This window comes from Dendrobates tinctorius, unplaced genomic scaffold, assembly GCF_039654945.1.
Source record: "Dendrobates tinctorius isolate UK_male_01 unplaced genomic scaffold, ASM3965494v1 ptg000342l, whole genome shotgun sequence".
Lineage (NCBI taxonomy): Eukaryota > Metazoa > Chordata > Amphibia > Anura > Dendrobatidae > Dendrobates > Dendrobates tinctorius.
This window is the reverse complement of record NW_027362008.1, coordinates 2,919,752-2,945,511: the sequence shown is the minus strand read 5'-3', so window position 1 is coordinate 2,945,511 and position 25,760 is coordinate 2,919,752. Positions and strand designations below refer to the sequence as shown.

At 45.8% G+C, this 25,760-nt stretch overlaps 2 protein-coding genes across 4 annotated transcripts in view; one reads left to right on the top strand and one right to left on the bottom strand.

Moving 5' to 3' along the window:
• The window catches only part of LOC141074934 (uncharacterized), a 28,372-nt gene extending 25,943 nt beyond the window's left edge, over positions 1-2,429 (bottom strand). The window contains exon 1 of the mRNA XM_073562260.1: positions 2,322-2,429. The gene's annotated coding sequence lies outside the window, so the exon portion shown is untranslated. The remainder of the gene's footprint in view (positions 1-2,321) is intronic.
• A 218-nt stretch (positions 2,430-2,647) lies between these two features.
• LOC141074918 (uncharacterized) overlaps positions 2,648-25,760 on the top strand; it is a 43,966-nt gene continuing 20,853 nt past the window's right edge. The window contains exons 1-8 of one of the 3 annotated variants that reach the window (XM_073562227.1): positions 2,648-2,806; positions 3,411-3,557; positions 3,876-4,055; positions 4,510-4,633; positions 22,716-22,813; positions 22,892-22,970; positions 23,068-23,165; positions 23,287-23,404. In XM_073562227.1, coding sequence (XP_073418328.1) covers positions 3,480-3,557; positions 3,876-4,055; positions 4,510-4,633; positions 22,716-22,813; positions 22,892-22,970; positions 23,068-23,165; positions 23,287-23,404 — 775 coding nt within the window. In that variant the 5' untranslated portion in view covers positions 2,648-2,806; positions 3,411-3,479. The remainder of the gene's footprint in view (positions 2,807-3,410; positions 3,558-3,875; positions 4,056-4,509; positions 4,634-22,715; positions 22,814-22,891; positions 22,971-23,067; positions 23,166-23,286; positions 23,405-25,760) is intronic. The other 2 variants (XM_073562228.1, XM_073562229.1) reach the window with 2 other exon arrangements.

Sequence of the window (25,760 nt, the reverse complement as noted above, 5' to 3'; positions counted from 1 at the left end):
TCTAATCTGCTTTTGCTATTGAAAACATTATCTATGAGCTCAAAAACCTTTCAGGTGATGCAGTTTTTTAAAAAGCTGATCTGCTTTTGCAACTGAAAAACATATCCTCAAAAAACGCAGGAAAAACGCTGTGTGTGAATGTAGCCTTAGATCAGGAATAGAACAGTCATTTATAGGACATTTCCTAACTTTCCCAAATTCCTATGAAAAAATATTCAGCACCTTCTGCACTGAACTACTGTACCCAATTTATTATATATTTTAGGAGTCGGTCCATTTTATACCGACTCCACGACTCCGACTACAAGACGTCACTGACCACGACCGATGGATCCTGTAACTAAGGCTCCGATCACATCTACAAGACGACACCGACCACGACCGATGGATCCCGTAACTAAGGCTCCAATCACATCTACAAGACGTCACCGACCGATGGATCCTGTAACTAAGACTCCGATCACATCTACAAGACGTCTTATATTGTAGGTCCTTCAAAGTAGCCACCTTTTGCTTTGATTTCTGCTTTGCACACTGTTGGCATTCTCTTGATGAGCTTCAAGAGGTAGTCACCGGAAATGGTTTTCACTTCACAGGTGCGCCCTGTCAGGTTTAACAAGTTGGATTTCTTGCCTTATAAATGAGGTTGGAACCATCAGTTGTGTTGTGCAGAAGTCTGGTGGATACACAGCCGATAGTCCTACTGAATAGACTGTTAATGTATTATGGCAAGAAAAAAGCAGCTGAGTGAAGAAAAACGAGTGGCCATCATTACTTTAAGAAATGAAGGTCAGTCAGTCCGAAAAATTGGGAAAACTTTGAAAGTGTCCCCAAGTGCAGTGGCAAAAACCATCAAGCGCTACAAAGAAACTGGCTCACATGAGGATCGCCCCAGGAAAGGAAGACCAAGAGTCACCACTGCTGCGGGGTTTAAGTTCATCCGAGTCACCAGCCTCAGAAATCGCAGGTTAACAGCAGCTCAGATTAGAGACCAGGTCAATGCCACACAGAGTTCTAGCAGCAGACACATCTCTACAACAACTGTTAAGAGGAGACTTTGTGCAGCAGGCCTTCATGGTAAAATAGCTGCTAGGAAACCACTGCTAAGGACAGGCAACAAGCAGAAGAGACTTGTTTGGGCTGAAGAACACAAGGAATGGACATTAGACCAGTGGAAATCTGTGCTTTGGTCTGATGAGTCCAAATTTGAGATCTTTGGTTCCAACCACCGTGTCTTTGTATGACGCAGAAAAGGTGAACGGATGGACTCTACATGCCTGGTTCCCACCGTGAAGCATGGAGGAGGAGGTGTGATGGTGTGGGGGGGCTTTGCTGGTGACACTGTTGGGGATTTATTCAAAATTGAAGGCATACTGAACCAGCATGGCTACCACAGCATCTTGCAGCGGCATGCTATTTCATCCGGTTTGCGTTTAGTTGGACCATCATTTATTTTTCAACAGGACAATGACCCCAAACCCACCTCCAGGCTGTGTAAGGGCTATTTGACCAAGAAGGAGAGTGATGGGGTGCTACGCCAGATGACCTGGCCTCCACAGTCACCAGACCTGAACCCAATCGAGATGGTTTGGGGTGAGCTGGACCGCAGAGTGAAGGCAAAAGGGCCAACAAGTGCTAAGCATCTCTGGGAACTCCTTCAAGACTGTTGGAAGACCATTTCCGGTGACTACCTCTTGAAGCTCATCAAGAGAATGCCAAGAGTGTGCAAAGCAGTAATCAAAGCAAAAGGTGGCTACTTTGAAGAACCTAGAACATAAGACATATTTTCAGTTGTTTCACACTTTTTTGTTAATTATATAATTCCACATGTGGTAATTCATAGTTTTGATGCCTTCAGAGTGAATCTACAATTTTCATAGTCATGAAATTAAAGAAACCTCTGAATGAGAAGGTGTGTCCAAACTTTGGTCTGTACTGTACACAGTGTATTACATATTTACAATGTATTAGTTTTTTGTTCTAAAGTTGTATTCTAATAAATAGATATTATGTTCTATCTAAATATCTTTATTATTGGATCATAGAAATGATTAAATGTCTGATGTTCACATTGTACTACAATACATTTCTCGCTTAAATATAAACAATATGTGTGGGAGTCGGAGTCGCAGGTTTGGCTTACCGACTCCACAGCCCTGTGACCAGGACTAATGGATCCTGTAATCTCACCCCACAATGCTGCCCGTCCCCAACACTGAGGAGCCGCAGTCACATGGAGCAGGAGCCTCCACAGGAACAGCTCTGATCTCCCCCCACACTCTCCTCTCACAGATTCACCACAAACCCTCCTGTCATCTCACCGGAATGGCGGGAACCGGAAATCTGCTGCTGGCTGACCCCAGAGAACACGAGCTGCGCACACCCGGGACGGAGCGGCTGCACTGAGCGCGGGAGGACCTGTGGTGACGTCACCGTCATGTGAGCAGGGGGCGGGGCTCAGGAGAGAAGAGGTGAAGGACCTGTGGTGACGCCATCGTCATGTGACCCCCCATCACATGACGGTGACGTCACCACAGGTCCTTTACCACTTCTGTCAGGAGCCCCGCCCCCATATCGCATGGCGGTGACGTCAGCACTTCCCTCCTGAGCCCCGCCCCCTGGTCACATGACGGTGACGTCACCACAGGTCCTTCACCACCTCTCTCCTGAGCCCCGCCCCCTGGTCACATGACGCTGACGTCACCACAGGTCCTCCCGCGCTCAGTGCAGCCGCTCCGTCCCGGGTGTGCGCAGCTCGTGTTCTCTGGGGTCAGCCAGCAGCAGATTTCCGGTTCCCGCCATTCCGGTGAGATGACAGGAGGGTTTGTGGTGAATCTGTGAGAGGAGAGTGTGGGGGGAGATCAGAGCTGTTCCTGTGGAGGCTCCTGCTCCATGTGACTGCGGCTCCTCAGTGTTGGGGACGGGCAGCATTGTATGGGGGATGTGCAGCGTCTCCTCCTCACCTCAAGGCCCCCGCTGGAGGTGTAGTTACCACGGTGACCGTCCCCCGCTGGCGGTGTAGTTACCATGGTGACCGTCCCCCGCTGGAGGTGTAGTTACCATGGTGACCGTCCCCCCTGGAGGTGTAGTTACCACGGTGACCGTCCCCCCTGGAGGTGTAGTTACCATGGTGACCGTCCCCCGCTGGAGGTGTAGTTACCACGGTGACCGTCCCCCGCTGGAGGTGCAGTTACCACGGTGACCGTCCCCCGCTGGAGGTGTAGTTACCACGGTGACCGTCCCCCACCTACGAGGCTGATAGTGAGCGGTCAGATCGGTGGAGGAGGCCGCGGTGGAGTTTTGTGGCTTTTCCTCCAGATTCTTCCTGATAAATGTTGATATTTGGGCAGAATTTAGTGATTGTCGTTCTCTCGTCCCCTGTGATTTCCATCTTCTCCTTCATCATGAAGACGCTGGCAGGACGAGATCCTTCCAGCTGATCCAGTGCTCATCCCTCCTCTCCTGAATGACCCCCGAGGATGGACGAGGACAGGAATGAGACCACCAGGAGATTATTCCACTGCGCCCTGGAGATCATCTCCCTGCTGAGCGGAGAGGTAACTCCTCTACATTTCTATCAGCTTTATTGTGTGATGTGACGAGTCCGACACCGGGAGGAGGAAATCCAGAATAGGAGAGAAGGATTCTTTACTGTAAGAGCAGGGATTCTGTGGAGCTCTCTGCCCGGAGGAGTTGTCATGGGGATTCCCTGTAAGAGCTGTAGATGGGCCGGGATGTCTGTCCGGAGTATAATAATATTCCCGGTTATGGCCCCAGATTACTGGAGACGGTTATTGATCCCGGGATTTCTACTGATTGTCAGATCTGGAGTCGGGAAGGAATTCTTCTCCCTAAGTGTCTCTCTCCATACACAGGATTACACAATAGTGAGGAAGACACCAGGGGACTGTGTGACTCCCATCATCCATCTCCAGGAGTCAGGAGGGCGGAGCCCGGGCCCCATCACAGAGCCTCCCCCGCACTCCCCGATACATGAGAGGAACAAGAAGATCCTGGAGCTCAGCAACAAGATGATCGAGCTGCTGAGCGGAGAGGTGACTGCTGGGACATTATACAGGACTGGGGGATTCTGGGTGATGAGCGGAGAGGTGACTGCTGGGACATTATACAGGACTGGAGGATTCTGGGTGATGAGGGGAGAGGTGACTGCTGGGACATACAGGAGGACACTGGAGGATTCTGGGTGATGAGCGGAGAGGTGACTGCTGGGACATTATACAGGACTGGAGGATTCTGGGTGATGAGCGGAGAGGTGACTGCTGGGACATTATACAGGATGGCACTGGAGGATTCTGGGTGATCAGCGGAGAGGTGACTGCTGGGACATTATACAGGACGGCACTGGAGGATTCTGGGTGATGAGAGGTGACTGCTGGGACATTATACAGGACGGCACTGGAGGATTCTGGGTGATGAGCGGAGAGGTGACTGCTGGGACATTATACAGCACTGGAGGATTCTGGGTGGTGACGGTGTCGTTGTTGTCAGGTTCCTATAAGGCGTCAGGACGTCGCTGTCTATCTCTCCATGGAGGAGTGGGAGTATCTAGAAGGACACCAGGATCGGTACCAGGCCGTGATGATGGAGGAGCTCCGGCCTCTTACACCACGAGGTGAGCAGTGAGCCTCCTTGTTGGCTCCGGTGGATGTGATGACGTCTCTCCGGCGTCGTCCTATAATAGATGAGTTTTCTCCAGACTTGCTCTGGTTTTCTCTACGTTTTCTCCGTCTGACAACAGCTTTCATTTCCCTGATTGTTTTCTTCTGATCTGTGAGTCGCGGTTTCTCCGCTGTCGTCTCGTCTTCATCAGTCTTGAGTCTTCGTTCTCTTCTTTCAGAATCTTTCTCCTTCCTTAGAGCATCGGTCACATTTTCTCTGCAGATGTCTCGTCCTTCTGTCCGTTCTCTGCTGTCAGTTCTTTCTAAGTCTGTTGTGGATTGTTACTCAGCAGAGTCGGGGTTAATTTACTGATGATTTTCCCCCTGATCCGCTGTCGCTCGGTGCAGGCTCAATGTCGTGGTCGGCGTCCGGCAGGGACTGGCTTGCAAATTTTAGCCTGGGGAGCAAACACACAGCAGTGTCCTATGAATCGTAATATTTTTAATGGAGATACATATAGAATCCCTATTAAAATTATGCTTTATTAGATATAACATTACAATAACCAAAAATGGTTCACACAGAAAAACCGTAACAACACAAAAAACAACAACAAAAAGTGCTCCTCGGGGGCGTGGCCAAGACGCTGAGGCGAGCGGTCGCATGTCGCTGTGCTCCTGTCGGTAACGGCACAAAATAGCTCCCCTGACCGCCAACCGGAGCATTTAAAGCACCCAGCGGTGAGTGAGCATACCAGAGGACCACCGGGAGAAGATTAGACCCTGTCTGGCGCGTGATACGGAGCTGTGGAGAGGCGCACGGGACGCACTGAAGCAGGCAGGCATCCGCTCTGCGTGTCTGAGGGCTCACCTGCTGGCTGGCTTCCCGGTGAGTTGAAGAGAGCGGAGGGGCTGCGGAGAGTGTCGGGAGGTTGAGTGCTGATACTGGACCCCCCTGAAGTTGTGGAGCGCCAGTGGCGGGAGCTGAGGGACAGCGGCCATCTTGGGGAAACCCCCTCAACACGTGGGTGAGGTGGTGAAGCTGGTGGAGTGCAGTGGTGGTGTGGAGCTGGGACTTTGTAACGGCTGGAGGGGCTGACCCGCCTGTCTGGAGTGGGGTTCTTGAATTTGTGGCTGCGAGGAAGGCATCCTACCCCCATACCCGTTGTTGATCACTTTAGACGGGCTGAGGATCGTGGCCATTATGTGAGGAACTTGTTGTTCTGCAGATCACAGCGCTCTGCTGCCACCTTGTGTTCTTATGTACTGTGATGGTGGCACATAAATATGCACCACTGAAACAAACGGAAATATGACTCTGTTGCCCGCTTGAAATTAATCTCCGAACCACCCAAATATTCTACAAAGGCATGCCACAATATTGCTGACAAGCCGATTTTGGGCCATGTACATCCTGGAGGCGCATTATGGGCCCTCATAAATCACAATCTGCAGTTGACAAGCTGAAAACCTATGCTAGAGGGGCCAGTTCAACAACGATGGCCAAAAAACCCTTTAATCACATCAAGAGGAAACATTGCTGTTAAAGGAGCCAGAAGACATGGATCCGGAACCCACCCTGGAGCAGGTCTCTGCACAGCTACTAGCTGCCATTCAGAGTAGCACAGCCTCACTGACGGGAAAATCGACGAGGTGAAGACTGACTCAGGTCTCCTCCGCAATAACGTGTCCAATTTGGGAGAAAAAGTCAGACAGGCGGAGGACAGAATTTTGAATTTGGAGAACCAAACAGCACCTTTGCCAGAACGTCTCAGACTTCTAGAACAAAAATTGGAACTGTGTATCCAGAAACAAGATGATTTGGAGAATAGATCGAGGAGGAACAATATTCGTATAATTGGACTACCGGAGAGGGCAGAGGGTAACAATCCTAGCAGCTTCGTGGAAAAATGGATGCGTGATCTATTCCCGGAGTCCACCTTCTCTGCTGCGTTCGCGGTGGAACAAGCGCATCGGGTGCCTGGAAAACCAAACCCTCCGGGATCTCCTCCCAGACATCTACTCGCCAGATTCCTCAACTGGAAGGACAGAGGTTATATTCTGCGATTGGCAAGGAAGGCCCAAACGATCAGGTTCGAAAATACTACTGTGATGTTATTCCCGGCAGATCTACAAAAGCGGAGCGCATCCTTCATCTCGGTCAAGAGACGCTCAAATATCCGATGGCGTACCCAGCTAGACTGAGAGTGGTGGCTGGGTATAAGGTAACCTTCTTCCAGACCCCTGCGGAGGCGGAAGAGTGGATTTCCCTGAGAGGAAAACGCCGGAAGAAGTGATAATACAAGATAATGTTGCTCAGGGTGTTTTTTCTGTTCTAAACCTTTCGTAGCACCTGTGCTTCACATTTGTATACATGCCGGGGTTTGATGGTTGTACTAGTGGTTTTATGCAACTCTGACAATAACTTTATGTGATTGACATGTCTCCCCTTCCCTAAATGTTCCTCTCGGTGTGCAGATAATTGGCTCTCGCTCCTTGGGAGATGACAATAATTGGTGAGAATTCAAATGGGGATGTGGCGGGGCGCCCAGTTCTGCGGGCGTTTGTGCCGCATTTCACGGTCCGGTGGCTCGGTTACCCTGTGGGTCTAGCTAAAACTGAGTGGCCGGATCAACAGTCCTGGGACTCCCTGGGGGGGAGATGGTGGGGGGGAGGGGGGGTGGTGGTGGAAGTTACTTTAGGAATATGCACTACATCCGTTATATCCATTAACGGTGGTTCGGGTAAATGGAGAGGAATACAATGACTATACTTTTGCCCATACTTTAGTTCGGAGAAGCTTATGGGCATCCTTGTCTTGTTTTTGTGACCACTGTTGGTCAATAGCTGTTCGTTTGCTTGGAATTTCAGATAAAACGCAGCGTTGCATCTACAATTTAGTGCGCATGAGTGACTTGTACTAGATGTGGTCCCTTATGTACTCCTTAATATTTATAGCCCCCCTCCGGCCGGGATGGACGTACTCCATCAGGCTGCGATTTTTGTATCCCAGCATCCAGATGCTAAGATACGGTGTCTCGGAGATTTTAATATGATTCTCAACCCTTATCTGGATAAGATGAGTGCAGCAAACCTCAGACCTGGCGGCCGGGGCACTACTGTGCTGGGTACTTTTATAGAGGAGATGGGCTGGATTGATCTATGGAGACAGCGGCATCCCTTTAGGAAAGAATTCTCCTACTACACGCCGGCTGCTCGCTGTTTATCCAGAATCGGCCACGCATTTGGAAATAGTGCTGTACCATCAGATTTGCATGACATAGAGTACCTTCCTGGGGCAGTATAAGACCATTCTCCATTGGTGGTGGCCCTTCATCTGTATGGCCCTGGTGGGACAAAAGAGATTCCGTATACACCCATTCTGCTTATCTCTTACTGGGGAACATGATAGAATAATAGGCCAACTCTTTGTCTTTATAACAGAGCATGATGATTTCCCTGATAGATTAGTGATGTGGGACACACTCTATTTGAGAGGGTGCGTTAAATCTACAATTTCATACATTAAAAGGAAGTCATATATTGGGGAACAGAGGCTTGCAGAGGAATGTAAATCGTTGGAAGCCGACCATTTTAATTGCCCCTGTGATGACTCTTTGCATAGATGGCTTGGGAAGAGAAGGGAATTGTGCCTACAAGGAAAGGCCGAGAGAAAACTTTTTTTTACTAAACAAACCTATTTTGAACTTGGTAACCAATCAAGTAAATTGTTGGCATATATAGTCCAGCAAAATCAAATGTCCCCATCCATTTTGTCCATTAATACGAAAGGGGGAACCCCATTACTCAGATCTGACCCAATTGCAAACAGATTTGAGGAGTACTTCAAAGAATTATATACTACTCAATTGACTCACACTGTGGAAGAAATTGATGTGTATCTGGATCAGATTGAATTTCCCAAACTTTCTTGTGAGAACCGGGCGTTCTTAGACCGGGACATCACTTTGGAAGAAATCCGGGAGGCTACTATGTCCCTATCGAATGGGAAAACTCCTGGCCCTGACGGTATGCCTGCAGAGCTATATAAAAGATACTTGGATCAGTTGGGAGCGGTCCTGTTGCAGACCCTGTCTGGGACACTTGCGGGACATTCACTCCCCCAATCCTTTTATGATGCCACTATTGTGGTGATTCCAAAGCCTGATAAGCCTGCTGAGGAATGTGGATCCTATCGTCCCATTTCCCTGCTCAATACTGATTATAACATTTTCACAAAACTCATTGCTAATAGGTTGAAAGCTGTAATATTGGGCATTCAAATTTAGGAGAAAAAAGGGAGCAAACGAATCCAAGTAGTATAAAAATATCAATCCTTTATTAAATGTGAGCACAGACAATATATATAAATAACCAGCAAAGTTGCAGATGACAAATAGACACCAATATTAAGAAGGCAGGTGGGGGTGAAAAAAAAAATATGCCGACACAAGGGCTGTTACAAATGCCAATATAATGGCCAACAAATTATTAAACAACATGTATGTCAGTACCTGGACAAGAATGAAGTGATTAAACAGAGTCAGCATGGGTTTGTAACTAATAAGTCATGTCAGACTAACTTAATTTCCTTCTATGATGGAATCACTGATTGGGTGGATCAAGGAAATGCTGTAGATATAGTATATCTTTTTTTTTTTATTTTTAGGGGAAAATGAACTCACAACAGACCTCTTCCTGTCGGATCGTCAGTCATCAATGGACCGGGTCCTTCTTTGGACCCGGTCCATTGATGACATATTTTTGATCCGGCAGGGTTCCCCTTCTGACCTCTCTTCTTTTTTGTCGAACTTGAACAACAATGATCTGAACATCCGTTTGACATTTATATATGATAAGGAGAAAGTGGAATTTCTTGATACTTCGGTTAAGAAGGATGCTGCGGGTATGTTACAAACTGACATCTATCGTAAACCTACGGCCACCAACTCACTCTTGCATGCCACCTCATGTCATCCCAGGCATGTTATTAGAGCGGTACCTGTTCCTCAGATTCAGATTTCGAGAAACGGGCTGAGGAATTGAAGGGCCGTTTCCTGGAGAGGGATTATAGTAGGCGTTCCATAAAAAGATCATATAATAGGGCTAAATATAGCTCTCGTTCATCTCTTCTTTATGGTAATGCGGGAGGTACATCCCCATCCAATGAGCCTCAGGTTAGGTTCGTGACTGGCTATAATTCCCAAGCAAACAAGGTCTGCAAAGTGCTTCAGAAATCTTGGTCCATCCTTAGGGTAGATCCAATTTAATTTCCTTCTATGATGGTATTACTGATTGGGTGGATCAAGGAAATGCTGTAGATATAGTATATCTTGACTTCAGCAAAGCATTTGACAAAGTCTCTCATACAATCCTTATTGAAAAAATGACTAAGTATGGAATGGACAAGGCAACTGTTAGGTGGATTCATAACTGGCTTAGTGATCGGACCCAAAGAGTGGTCGTAAATGGCTGCACATCCAGTTGGAAGAATGTCTCAAGTGGGGTACCATAGGGCTCTGTCCTGGGCCCTTTATTGTTCAACATCTTTATCAATGATTTAGATGAAGGAATTGAGGGTAAACTGATTAAATTTGCTGATGACACAAAGCTAGGAGGGATAGCTAATACTAGAGAAGAGAGAGAGAGGATTCAAAAAGATATAAATAAACTGGAGAAGTGGGCAGCAACTAACAGAATGGTTTTTAACAGGGAAAAATGCAAAGTACTACATCTGGGCAATAAAAATGAAAAAAGCATGTACAGAATGGGAGGAATCAGCCTAAGCAACAGCACATGTGAAAAAGACTTGGGTATACTAATAGATCACAGACTGAATATGAGTCAACAGTGTGATGCAGCAGCAAAAAAGGCAAATGCAATTCTAGGATGTATTAACAGAAGCATACAGTCTAGATCACGTGAAGTCATTATTTCCCTCTACTCCTCTTTGGTCAGACCTCATCTGGAATATTGTGTCCAGTTTTGGGCACCACATTTTAAAAAAGACATCAACAAACTGGAGCAAGTTCAGAAAAGAGCGACCAGAATGGTGACCGGTCTGCAAACCCTGTCTTATGAGGAAAGGTTGCAGGATTTGGGATTATCCACTCAGGGACCTACGGGTGTGATTTCCTCTCTATACACCTTTCTGTTAAATTCCAAGATTGCTTCCACCCAACTGGCTGTGGAAGATAAATGGAGGCACCTAATCCCCTCTATCACCGATGACCAGTGGAGCGACGCACTGGAGGCGCATACGACGGTGTCTCCAGCGGCAAGTAACAAATTGACTCAGTTATATATGCTACACCAATCCTATCTAACCCCGAGTAAACTGCATAAATTCGGCAGAAGAGTAAATGATGAATGTCATAGATGTGGGGAGGTGGGGGCAAATTTTTGGCATCTTATTTGGAATTGTAGAATTATAAGAAGGTACTGGGAAGACGTAATTCTTGCTTTAGAAAGGATAATTGGGATCCCAATTGAATGCACTCCAGAGACGTGTTGGGTGTTGTAGACGAAGAAATGTGGACTCATTACAACAGAATATTGTCATGATCCAGGCTGGATTATGACAGATTTTGCACAAGTAACCTTTTTTTTTTCCTTTAAGTTGTTTGCTTAAAGTTAGTTTTGCCCCCGGTGGCCATTAGGGTCATTACACTGTGGTTGTTTTAGTTCTAGTTTTGCCCCCGGTGGCTGTTGGGGTCATTGCACTCTGGTTACTTTAGTTTGGTTGCCCCCTGTGGCCGCTGGTGTTATTGCACGTGATTATGAAGCTGGTGTGATTCCCTGGCTCCTACCTATAAAGGAGTAGCAGGTGGTCTCACTCACTGTTGGTGATATTGCTCATTTCCAACCAAGTCTGGTGAAGGAAGGAACTACAGAGAGGAGTTCCTGGCAGCTCAGGGGAGCTCTGGTGTAATAGCTTCAGGCGGAAGCTGAATTCAGGTGTCGAGCTTCAGGGGTGAAGCTGAACTTTGGTTTTGTACTCTGTTGCTGGGAGCAATAGCAACAGAGCAAAGCTAAGTGGTGTTTTTCCCTGTTTGTTACTTTCCCTGTGTGTGTATTAGTGCAGTGGTGGGATTAGTTTCTGCACCGTCCAGTTCACTAGAAAGGGATAGGTGCAGGGCGAGCTAGGGATTTGAGGTATCCAGCTCGTCGCCAGGTGCGGAATCTGCCTAGGGATCGTCAGGAGTGTAGGGACACTGACTCAGGGGAGGTTTCCACATCCCCGTTCCCTATTGCAGGGCCCTCCATTGTAACGGTTTCCCCGGTGTTTCCCTTAACTCTGTTTAAATTCGCCCTGCTGGAGGCGGTGTATCCAGGGTCACGGGTGTTATAGAAATTCGCCCTGCTGGAGGCGGTGTATCCCGTCACACGTGACATTACAAATATTTCTCAGAGAGGTGTTGTTTCTTGCCAAGAAAGCGATTGCATTGAGGTGGATGGGGGGTAGGTCCCCTTCGGTCAATCAGTGGAAAAAATTGGTGAACAATGTAATTCCCTATGAGAACATACTATACAGAAATAGAGGATGTCCCCAGAAATTTCACAAAATTTGGGAAAAGTGGTGTGACTCGCCCCTGACACAACTACCTCCTGAAGCCTTAAATTCTTCTAATGTGAGAGATAACCCCTGAAGTTTTCTTTTTCAGTGCAGAACGTGATGCTTTACGTGGACGGAGTAAGATTTGCTTACTACATCCCGACCAGGGGAAGAGTCTTGAGGAGATCATTTGCATATTCCCAGTGCCTTCTGGGATAAGTGGAGAGTCTCCGCGAGCTCAACGATCACTGGGTTTTGGCCGTTGCAGCTGAAAAGAGGAAATCGGAGAAACCAGGGGAAGAGTCTTGAGGAGATCATTTGCATATTCCCAGTGCCTTCTGGGATAAGTGAAGAGTCTCCGCGAGCTCAACGATCACTGGGTTTTGGCCGTTGCAGCTGAAAAGAGGAAATCGGAGAAACCGCGCGCCGGCTCATCTTTCATCTTTTTAAGAAATCTCAAGATGGAAGAGGCCAGGAGCCATTTGGTGAGCTGCATTTCTTGCTACATGTTCACAGATTTACCAGTGGAAAAGCGAAACTTCACATGCCACAAATGCAAGCTTGTGACCCTGTTGGAGGAAAAGTTGCAAAATCTCGAAGAGAGGTTAGCTACGTTGAAGATCATTAAGGAAGGTGAAGAGTTCTTGGACAGAGCAGAATTATCTCTTCATGTTACAGAAAGAGAAGAAATTCGAAGTGCACCTGAAGAAACAGAGGATTGGAGACATGTGACCCAGAGAAGCAGGAGGATCAGGAGGCAGTCAGCACCCATACTGCTCAGAAACCAGTACCAGGCTCTCACGCAGGAAAACGATGAAGAAATACATCAGGATAAGACTTTGCCAACAAACAGCAACCTTGTACGCCTTCAGAGTCCTCCTGGATGGAGAAAGAAAAATGTTGTGAAGAAGAAACGGAGAGTGGTGGTCATGGGGGATTCCCTGTTGAGAGGAACAGAGGCCGCTATCTGCAGACCGGATATAACTTCAAGAGAAATGTGCTGTCTTCCAGGTGCAAAAATTAAAGATGTGTCTGACAGGATATCAGGACTCTTCAGACCTACAGATGACTACCCATTCCTGCTACTACATGTGGGGACAAATGACACCGCAAGAAACGACCTGGAAACCATCTGCAGAGACTTTGAAGACTTAGGCAAGAAAGTGAAAGAACTGGGAGCACAGGTGGTCTTCTCTTCCATCCTCCCAGTGGATGGCCATGGAACAAGGAGGTGGAATAAGATTCTGCAGGTGAACAACTGGCTACGTCGATGGTGCCGTCAGCAACGATTTGGATTTCTGGATCACGGAGTGAACTACTTATACGATGGACTACTTGCTAGAGATGGGGTGCACCTTACGAAGACTGGAAAGCATGTATTTGGAAGTCGCCTTGCTACACTTGTAAAGAGAGCTTTAAACTAGAACAACATGGGAAGGGAAGCAAAAGACCAGAAAAAGCCATACACCTGACAAATGCTACTGAGAACTCTGCTATTAGAAGTGGAAAGGAAGAACAAAGACGAAAGAATCTAATTAAAAAAAATATTGGAGAAAGAGAAACCAATCACAAACTAAAATGTTTCTATACTAATGCACAAAGCATGGGCAACAAACAAGGAGAATTGGAACTACTAACACAGGAAAAGAAATATGATGTCATTGGAATCACTGAAACTTGGTGGGACAATACACATGATTGGAATACAAGACTAGAAGGATACAACTTATTTGCAAGAAACAGACTTGATAAACGAGGAGGGGGTGTCGCATTGTATGTTAGAAATGCGTATATCTGCACAGAGATTGAAGCTTCAGAGACTGGGAGTTCTGTGGAAACTGTTTGGGTAAGAATACAAGGACAGAACAATGGAAAGGACACCATTGTAGGCATTTACTACAGGCCGCCTGTGCAAGCTGAAGATATGGATGAACTCTTTATGCATCAAATGGCCAAGTTCTCCAAAAAATATGACATAGTTGTCATGGGAGATTTCAACTATCCAGACATTTGTTGGGAATCTCTCTCAGGCAAAACTAACAGGTCAAGGAAATTCTTATCCTCTCTTGCTGACAACTTTATCTTCCAAAAGGTAAAGGAGAAAACAAGGGGAACTGCTACCTTGGATCTAATCCTTATAAACAGGGAGGAAATGGTTGAGGAGGTAAAAGTGGCTGGGACCCTAGGAGGTAGCGACCATGCTATTTTAGAATTTTGGATAACTAGAGGCGGAAGACCTGTGAAGACTCAGACGTCAAGGTTAGATTTCAGAAAGGCAGATTTTAAGGGATTCAGAAAGAGAATTGGAGGGATCCAATGGCTGGATATCCTTAAAGACAAAAATGTCCAGGAAGGATGGGAAATCTTGAAAAATGAAATTCTCAAAGCACAGTTGTTAACAATTCCAAAAAGAGGGAAGAATAGGAAGCATTTAAGGAAACCAGGATGGATGAACACAGAACTTAAGCACATGCTAAAAAGGAAGCAAAAAATGTTTATAAAATGGAAAGAAGGAGGCATATCTAAAGAAGAATATAATGCTGTCTGCAGAACCTGCAGGGCACAAATCAGATTATCTAAAGCTGAAAATGAATTGAGGCTTGCAAGAGATGTCAAAAGCAATAATAAAGGATTTTGGGGATATGTCAAAAGTAAAAGAAAAGTCAAAGATGCTATAGGATTTTTACAGGATGAAAATGATGAAATGGTAAGACAGGATGTTGAGAAGGCTGAACTTTTAAATTCCTATTTTGCATCTGTTTTCTCTCAGAAAGGAAATGTAACATCAACTGTTATTCACTGTCCTATTAAGGGAATAGAAGAATCCAGGATATCTATAAACAGAAAGATAGTGAGGAAACACTTAGCTAACCTAAATGTATTCAAGTCTCCAGGTCCAGATGAATTACACCCCAGAGTACTGAAGGAGATAGCAGAAGAAATTTTTGAACCCCTCTCCATAATCTTTGAAAATTCTTGGAGAACAGGAGAAGTGCCAGAAGACTGGAGAAGAGCAAATGTTGTTCCTATCTTCAAAAAGGGGAAGAAGGTGGACCCAGGCAACTATAGGCCGGTGAGTCTGACTTCTATACCAGGAAAGATCTTTGAACAAATTATTAAACAACATGTATGTCAATACCTGAATAAGAATGAAGTGATTAAACAGAGTCAGCATGGGTTTGTAACTAATAAGTCATGTCAGACTAATTTAATTTCCTTCTATGATGGTATTACTGATTGGGTGGATCAAGGAAATGCTGTAGATATAGTATATCTTGACTTCAGCAAAGCATTTGACAAAGTCTCTCATACAATCCTTATTGAAAAAATGACTAAGTATGGAATGGACAAGGCAACTGTTAGGTGGATTCATAACTGGCTTAGTGATCGGACCCAAAGAGTGGTCGTAAATGGCTGCACATCCAGTTGGAAGAATGTCTCAAGTGGGGTACCACAGGGCTCTGTCCTGGGCCCTGTATTGTTCAACATCTTTATCAACGATTTAGATGAAGGAATTGAGGGTAAACTGATTAAATTTGCTGATGACACAAAGCTAGGAGGGATAGCTAATACTAGAGAAGAGAGAGAGAGGATTCAAAAAGATTTAAATAAACTGGAGAAGTGGGCAGCAACTAACAGAATGGTTTTTAACAGGGAGAAATGCAAAGTACTACATCTGGGCAATAAAAATGAAAAAAGCATATATAGAATGGGAGGAATAGGGCTAAGTGACAGCACATGTGAAAAAGACTTGGGTATACTAATAGATCACAGACTGAATATGAGTCAACAGTGTGATGCAGCAGCAAAAAAGGCAAATGCAATTCTAGGATGTATTAACAGAAGCATACAGTCTAGATCACGTGAAGTAATTATTTCCCTCTACTCCTCTTTGGTCAGACCTCATCTGGAATATTGTGTCCAATTTTGGGCACCACATTTTAAAAAAGACATCAACAAACTGGAGCAAGTTCAGAAAAGAGCGACCAGAATGGTGACTGGTCTGCAAACCCTGTCTTATGAGGAAAGGTTGCAGGATTTGGGAATGTTTAGTTTGCAAAAGAGAAGACTGAGAGGAGACTTAATAGCTGTCTACAAATATCTAAAGGGCTGTCACATTGTAGAAGGATCAACTTTATTCTCATTTGCACAAGGAAAGACTAGAAGCAATGGGATGAAGCTGAATGGGAGGAGACACAGATTAGATATTAGAAAAAACTTTTTGACAGTTAGAGTGATCAATGAGTGGAACAGGCTGCCACGAGAAGTGGTGAGTTCTCCTTCAATGGAAGTCTTCAAACAGAGGCTGGACAGACATCTAACTGGGATGATTTAGCGAATCCTGCTTTGAGCAGGGGGTTGGACCAGATGGCCCAGGAGGTCCCTTCCAACTCTACGATTCTATGATTCTATGACTTACTGTGAACTCAGGATCCTGATTCAGGACTCTTTCATGATGCAATGCTATTGAGAACAGAATACACCAGGGGTCCTCAAACTTTTTAAACAGGGGGCCAGATCACGGTCTCTCGGACCATTGGTGGGCCGGAATATAGTTTAAAAAAAAATTAGCACCAAATTCGTAGGCACTCTGCACATATCTTATTTAGAAATCATAAAACAAAATAGGAACAAATACAATATTAAAAATGAAGAAGTAAAGTTAAATCATCAAACTTACCGATTCTTTTGGGTTCTTCGAATATCCTACACTTCGAGTCAATTTTTTCTCTTTCTTAATATCATTGTTTCCTAGGGATTCAAAATTGCTATTAGTAAAATACCAACATATATACAGCGCTACAAAAACAATATACCAGCAATAAAATTGCCCATACAGAGACATACAGACTGCACTGCCCATCAATGCAGCCTGATCAGTGCCCATCAAAGCAGCCTGATCAGTGCCCATCAATGCAGCCTCACCAGTGCCCATATTGGTGGAACTCCACTTTTACCTCAGGCTCAGACTAGTGTGGTGCAAGAATCCCCAAGAGGCAGCATTGGTCCCTAAAAGGCAGGTAAATGTCCCCAGTAAGCAGCACAGGTCCCAAATAGGCAGCACAGGTCCCCAATAGGCAGCACAGGTCCCCAATAGGCAGGTAAATGTCCCCAATAGGCAGGTAAATGTCCCCAATAGGCAGCACAGGTCCCCAATAGGCAGCACAGGTCCCCAATAGGCAGGAACAGGTCCCCAACAGGCAGGTAAATGTCCCCAATAGGCAGGTAAATGTCCCCAATAGGCAGCACAGGTCCCCAATAGGCAGCACAGGTCCCCAATAGGCAGGTACAGGTCCCCAATAGGCAGGTACAGGTCCCCAATAGGCAGGTACAGGTCCCCAATAGGCAGCACAGGTCCCCAATAGGTAGCACAGGTCCCCAATAGGCAGGTAAATGTCCCCAATAGGCAGCACAGGTCCCCAATAGGCAGGTAAATGTCCCCAATAGGCAGGAACAGGTCCCCAATAGGCAGCACAGGTCCCCAATAGGCAGCACAGGTCCCCAATAGGCAGGTAAATGTCCCCAATAGGCAGGTAAATGTCCCCAATAGGCAGCACAGGTCCCCAATAGGCAGCACAGGTCCCCAATAGGCAGATACAGGTCCCCAATAGGTAGCACAGGTCCCCAATACGCAGCACAGGTCCCTACTAGGCATGTAAACGTCCCCATTTTGCAGCACAGGTCCCCAATAGGACCCGGAGTTAAAAAGAAAAAAAAAAAAAACAGTACTCACCTATGTCCCCTGCTGTTCTGAAGAGGCGCCCGCTCGTCTCAGTCTTCTTCCGGCACAGGCGGCGTGACGTCATTAGGCCGAGCAGGCGGCGTGATGACAAACACGTCGTCTGTGTGGTCTCTGCTGCATACTGAGGGCTTCACAACGCCTTTCCTCGGCGCCTCGTCCCGCCCGCAAGTTTTCACTCTGCAGTCTAGTTCTTTAGTGGGCGTGTCAGGGGGGTGGCAGTGTTTGTGAGCTGCAGCACTGATTGGTTCATCACGGCTGCAGCGCTGATTGGTTCACCACGGCAGTGAGGGCGGTGCAATCAGTGCGGTTAATGTCAGCCTGGCCAGGGGCCGGATAAAAGTCCTTCGCGGGCCGCATGTGGCCCGCGGGCCGTAGTTTGAGGATCCCTGGAATACACTATGCTTAATGTTCTATTTTATTTGTGCTGTTTGTCGTCTTTATTATTGGAAGTATGCTTTTATAACAGGTTGTGAACGACGGACTTGATGGATTACTCCGTTTCCCTCATACTGTAATGTCACATGTTTAATATGTCATTGTGTGGTATCTTTCAATAAAAAGAGTTTAAAAAAAAAAGTGCTCCTCAAAACTATACAGATAAAACTAAAGGGGTACTCTAGACTAGGGTTCCCCAACTCCAGTCCTCAAGGCCCACCAACAGGTGATGTTTTCAGGATTTCCTTAGTATTGCTCGGGTGATAATTGCTTCACCTGTACAATACAAGGGAAATCCTGAAAACATGACCTGTTGGTGGGCCTTGAGGACTGGAGTTGGGGAACCCTGCTCTAGACGTCCCTGGTATGTAGCCTAAGCTCACACCTTCCTGGCTGCGGAGGATGACACCCTAGGGGGAACGTTGTGGCGCCCCTGCTCCACGTTGACTGTCTCTACAGTAGGAACCCTGATGCACCCTACAGCCGCTAGGGAAACCCTCTACCCAGTGTCTACAGGGAACCCTAGCAATTAACACAGACGAATCCTATGTCTAAAGGGGGACCCTAGACCCCAAAAGATGAAAACAATAAAGTAGAACACATTAGGCAATTGGTGATAAGGGCAATGCAGATTTGTTAGAAACCTTCCACAATCCAACCTTTAGATATCGATGAGGGGAAATATACTGTAATCCCACTAATAATGGAACACCGAGTGGAAGGGTGATCAGCCTCTTGCATCAGATTGGCTGCATGATATTTGCGTTCCAGCTCGGACATGCGCACTGGTCGCTGGACGTGATGAGATTGCGCAGTTGCAGCGTCCGGGTCATTGAATTGGCGTTCTCAGTGTGAGTATGGCGGTATATTTAAATGGAGGGATCTTGCATTTTTTTTAGCCATCACACCTTGAGCCAAGAGAGGCGAAACGCGTTGAGGCGCTAATTATGCATGGCAGGTGGCGAATGACAGAGGAGTATCAGTTTATTTCTTGGTGGTCCGATATTATAGCGTTCCCATGTTTGTCTATCTGACCTTGAGGTAGGCAACATCTCTGTGGTAGCACGGGCAGAGTCCTGAGACTTTAGAGTGCCTATTGCACTGTGCCGAACAAGAGATTCATGGTCAGTAATGTTTGGGAATCCTGCTATTCCTGCATCACCCTTCCACTCGGTGTTCCATTATTAGTGGGATTATATTTCCCCTCATCGATATCTAAAGGTTGGATTGTGGAAGGTTTCTAACATCTTTGCATTGCCCATGTCACCAATTGCCTAATGTGTTCTACTTTATTGTTTTCATCTTTTGGGGTCTAGGGTCCCCCTTTAGACATAGGATTGGTCTGTGTTTTTTGTTAGGGGTCCCTCTAGAGACTGGGTAGAGGGTTTACCAGTTGCTGTAGGGTGCATCAGGGTCCCTACTGTAGGGACAGTCAACGTGGAGCGGGGGCGCCACAATGTTCGCCCTAGGGTGCAAACCTCCGCAGCCAGGAAGGTGTGAGCTTAGGCTTACCCTTTTAGTTTTATCTATATCGTTTTGAGGAGGACTTTTTGTTGTTGGTTTCTGTGTTGTCACGGTTTTTTTGGTGTGAACCATTTTTGGTTATTTTAATTTTATATCTAATAAAGCATAATTTTAATAGGGATTATATATGATTTTTGGATTTGAGACCCTATATGTATCTCCATTTGAAATAACTACACCACTCCTCTCCCTAATATCACCTTCACTGACCCTCCCCATAGTATAATCCCATACCCCGCCCCATAATATATCCACACACGCCGCCCCTCCCCATGATAAATGTCCCCCTCCATAATATCCTGCCTACACCACTCCTCTCCAAAACGTACCTCTCCTCCCCATAATATGCCGTCTACTCCATCCCTCTCCATAGTGTTCGTCTCCATAATGTCCCCCACATACTGTCCCTAGTCTCTATAATGTCCTCCCTCCACACTGCCTGTCTGAACACACGCACACTCATACACACACTCATACGTACACTCACTTACACACACTCATACGCACACACACTCATACACGCTTAGGCTGGTTTCACATTTGCGGATGGAGGAGCTGCGGAGGGATGCGGACTTCCTCCTGTCAGCTCCACCCACTGCCGCACTGTTTCAGGTCAGCTCCGCCTACGTCCGCAATGCTAAAGATCGGGTACGCAGGCCAATTCATGGAGGGGGATTGCTTAGTATTACATTTTACTAATATTCTCATAGTATGGGCGTCATTAATGAGCTGTAAGCCAGACATTGTGCTTTACCTGTGTGTGACCTGCGTCCTATACAAGCCGCTATTGTGAAATGTAATACTAAGCAATCACGCCTTCAGTGAACTGGTAGGCTGAGAGCGGTTGTCTCATCGGTATCTTGCACCTGTGCTGCCGCCATCTTTACTACGTGGGTTTGCTTCATCCTGCATACTTGGAGGATTTTTATTCCTCTTTTTGCGGCTTTGCTTTTAATTGTAGTGTTAGGATTTGCAAGTGTGAGGACCCCTGACGCGGGTTGCAAGCTTTCATATCTTGGCCAAAATATCGACCAAAACTGCTAATATTTTAGCAAAAAAAAAAAATGTTTGAAAAATGATGCAGATATAAAGTAGACATGTGCTAAATGTTATTTAGTAACTATTTTGAGTGGTATATCAATCTGGTTTAACCCCTTCCTGACATATCAAGTACCACCACGTCATATGCCGGCTCCCTGACTTTGTTGCAGGCTCGCATGCCGAGCCTGCAGCTTTCCCTCCAGATTATTGTCTGATCATCTTGTGCCTCTGAAAAGCTGCAAGTGGGCTCTTAACCTGTCAAATTCCGCTGTAAATCTCTGACAGCTGTATTTAACCAGCGCTGGGAGGGGGGCGTGTCTTTCCACCCACCCATCGGTGCCCATGATGTGATTGCGGGGTGCCAATGGGTTGTCGTGACAGCCGGTTGTCTTCTGAAGACCCCCATACTCCTGTGAGATCCAGCCCATGGACGGTGTTCATATGAGATCATGATTTTCACTATACATGGCACAAGTGATCAGAAGATCGCAACTTCCAGTTCCCTAAAGGGAACTATTCTATAAAGTAACAAGTAACAGCGGTGGAACAGAGGCTAAGTAACAGAGCCACCTTGACAGAACGCAGCATTAGTGCTGCACAAGGAGGCTATTTTACTTAAAAACGCCTGGAGGGGGGGGGGCAGCTTCCCTTTAAAAGTCCAGTCTGTCAAAATACAAAGTATGACGTTTACCGATAGGATTAATTTAATGAGAAGAAAAATCGAAATGCCAGATTTATAGTTTTCTGGCTCCACAACATTGTAAGAAAATGCGATAAGAGGCGACCAAAACATCGTCTCTACCCCACAATGGCATCATTAAAATTGTCAGCTCAGGGCACAAACCATAATCCCTCGCCCAGATCCCAAGAAGTGAAAGGGTTACAGTTCTGGAAAATGGCGACCCAAGAAAGATTATTTTTTTTCACCACTTTTATAAGAAAGAACCCTATTCGTGTTTGGTGTCTGTTACTTGTTCTGACCTGGAGAGTCAGAGTGCCAGGTCTGTTTTACTGTATATGAACATGATAAATAAAAAATTACCCCAAAAATTGTTTAATTGCATTTTTTTTTTATTTTTTGCAATTTCAATGCGCCTAGAATTGTGTTCCTACTTTCCAGTGAATCATAAGCTAAAATGAACGGCGCCATCCAAAAATACAACTCATCCCGCAAAAAACAAGCCCTCATACTGGAATGGGGACGGAAAAATAAAAAGTTATGGCTCTTGGAATAAAGTGAAGAAAAAAATGGAAATTTGCCAGGGCGTGAAGGGGTTAAGGGCATAAAATTTAAATTTTTGAAAATTCTGTCATTTATTTTGTTGTCAAATTTTCATTATTAACCACAAATCGTATTCACCTAAATTTACCAGTAACGTAAAGTCCAATGTGTCACGAATAAAACAATCCCAGAATCACTGGGATATATAGAAGCTCCAGAGTGATTACCGCGTAAAGTGACGCTGGTCAGAAATGTGGCCGGGTCAGGAAAGTGAAAATAGACAGGGGGTGAAAGGGTTAATGGAATAATTTGTCCAGAAGAATATGGATTATGGGGCTTTTCTGTGGAATCTGACCAGACAATCTCTCCTTGGCTCCCCGTGCACATCAGTCAGCGCCCATGACCCCGGCGCCTGCTCTCTAGTGTCCTCCCATGTTATACATTGATAGGCGCTAACCGCTGCGTACCGGGGGCTCCCACAACGCGGTGTACATAGAATTACCGGTTCTGAGAGACGTGTCTCATATATAGACAGATACACGACAGGTCATGTATTCAGTCTGTGTGTCTCCACAGATGGACCCAGGAGGAGAAATCCACCAGAGAGATGTCCCCGTCCTCTGTGTCCCCAGGACTGTCCAGAGGAGAATCACAACATCCCGGAGGATCATCAGGTAGATGACACTGAAGCCCCCACAACATCTGACCATGAAGTGATGGGACCTGAGCTCATCTTACATTTTTCTTTTTAGGGTGAAGATCTGATTGATATTCAGGTTGAGGTTATACATGGAGCAGAAGAGGCGATCGCAATATGGGCCGATCAGCAGGGTGAGGAGGGGAGACTGTCACGTCTGTTCTGTGGTCACCTACTACTACTCCCATCATCACATGACACAATCTATTCCATCACTGTGTGTCTCCACAGATGAATCCAGGAGGAGAAATCCACCAGAGAGATGTCCCCGTCCTCTGTATCCCCAGGACTGTCCAGAGGAGAATCACAACATCCCGGAGGATCATCAGGTAGACGGCGCTGAGCCCTGTACTGGATCTGTATATGGGGGACATTTCTGATAGAGGTCATAGGTGTCACAGATTTTGGTGGTTTCTTGTATTGTGCTGATTGTTACATCTGATATATCAGGAGGAAAATCCGACTAAGAATAAAGTGAAGGATGAGACAGAAGAAGAAGCGATGACGAGGAGGGATCAGCCGTGTGTGAGTGACGGGAAGGAGGAGATTACGGGAGATGTTTCCACAGGTATGTAATAATGACCGGTGTGTGATATCGTGTGGAGTCTCCGGTGCAGTAAAGCTTTACCACTGTTCACATCACAGCAGTAGCGTCCAGTGATGGCGCAGCTGCTCCTGCAGAGTCCAGCGGTGCACTGATGAATAACAGGGCCGCCCTCACATCTCATAATGATTTAGGAAGCACAGATTTAGTTTTCCTTTATCCTTGTTAACCCCTTACTGACATTGGGCGTAATAGTACGCCGATGTCCGTATTCCCTGCTTTGATGTGGGCTCCAGCGGTGAGCCCACATCAAAGCCGGGACATGTCAGCTGTTTTGAATAGCTGACAAGTGCCCGCAATAGACACGAGCGGAATCACTATCCGCCTGCTGCTATTACTTAGTTAAATGCTGCTGTCAATCTCTGACAGCGGCATTTAGCAAGCACATCTGGCCAGAAATACGCACACCAGCGACCCGCATAACGTGATCGCGGGTCACCGGTGTGTCGGCATGACAACCAGAGGTATCCTTGAGACCTGTAAGGTTGTTGATGCCGGATTGCTGTGAGCGCCAACCAGTGGTCAGCGCTTATAGCAAGTCTGTAATTCTGCTATATAGAGGCGATGTGAGCATGTATGTAGCAGAGGCGATCGAGTTGTGGCAGCTTCTAGTCTCCCATGGAGCTATTGAAGCATGCCAAAAGTAAAAAAAAAAAAAGAACAAAAAAAGTTGCTAAAAACATGAAAAAAAAAAAAAAATAAGTTCCAATCAACCCCCTTTCGCCCCATTCAGAATATAACAAAAAAAAAATCAAGCATACACATATTTGGTATCGCTGCGTTCAGAATTGCCCGATCTATCAATAAAAAAAAGGATTAACCTGATCGCTAAACGGTGTAGCGTTAAAAAAAAGTCAAAACCCCCCATTAGACCTCTCCTATAAGATAAAAGAATGCATTCAGGAAACATCCCTACCTGTGTTGAGTAGTTAAAGGACGAGAAGCCCGGGATAATACTATTAAAACTTTACTTTTCATCTCCAAGGCAAAAACTAGCTCCACACCACTAGGTCTTTTATCTGTAGACGCAGAGAAGGCTTTCGATAGAGACCATTGGGGGTTTATGGAGGAAGCCTTGAGACAGATAGGTCTAGCTCCTCACTTTCTACAGAGAATCTTAGCCTTCTATAATGGTCCAACAGCCGGGTGAGAATAAATGGTTCATTATCCAGCCCATTTACGATCATCAATGGAACCAGACAGGGCTGCCCGCTTTCTCCATTACTTTGCTTAGTGGTAATGGAACACCTAGCCAACGCTCTCAGAAATAACATCAATATTCATGGATACACGATAGGACCTAACTCTTATAAAACAGCTCTGCATGCAGATGATTTACTCCTTTATATCTCACAACCACAAATATCGTTTCCAATGATTTTAAAGGAATTTTGATAGGTTCGGATCACTTAGTAATTTTAAAGTCAATTATTCCAAATCAGAAGCGTTAAATATATCCCTTCCTCAGAATGAGGTCCTTAGAATCATAGAATCATAGAATCGTAGAGTTGGAAGGGACCTCCTGGGCCATCTGGTCCAACCCCCTGCTCAAAGCAGGATTCGCTAAATCATCCCAGTCAGATGTCTGTCCAGCCTCTGTTTGAAGACTTCCATTGAAGGAGAACTCACCACTTCTCGTGGCAGCCTGTTCCACTCATTGATCACTCTAACTGTCAAAAAGTTTTTTCTAATATCTAATCTGTGTCTCCTCCCATTCAGTTTCATCCCATTGCTTCTAGTCTTTCCTTGTGCAAATGAGAATAAAGTTGATCCTTCTACAATGTGACAGCCCTTTAGATATTTGTAGACAGCTATTAAGTCTCCTCTCAGTCTTCTCTTTTGCAAACTAAACATTCCCAAATCCTGCAACCTTTCCTCATAAGACAGGGTTTGCAGACCGGTCACCATTCTGGTCGCTCTTTTCTGAACTTGCTCCAGTTTGTTGATGTCTTTTTTAAAATGTGGTGCCCAAAACTGGACACAATATTCCAGATGAGGTCTGACCAAAGAGGAGTAGAGGGAAACAATGACTTCACGTGATCTAGACTGTATGCTTCTGTTAATACATCCTAGAATTGCATTTGCCTTTTTTGCTGCTGCATCACACTGTTGACTCATATTCAGTCTGTGATCTATTAGTATACCCAAGTCTTTTTCACATGTGCTGTCACTTAGCCCTATTCCTCCCATTCTATATATGCTTTTTCCATTTTTATTGCCCAGATGTAGTACTTTGCATTTCTCCCTGTTAAAAACCATTCTGTTAGTTGCTGCCCACTTCTCCAGTTTATTTAAATCTTTTTGAATCCTCTCTCTCTCT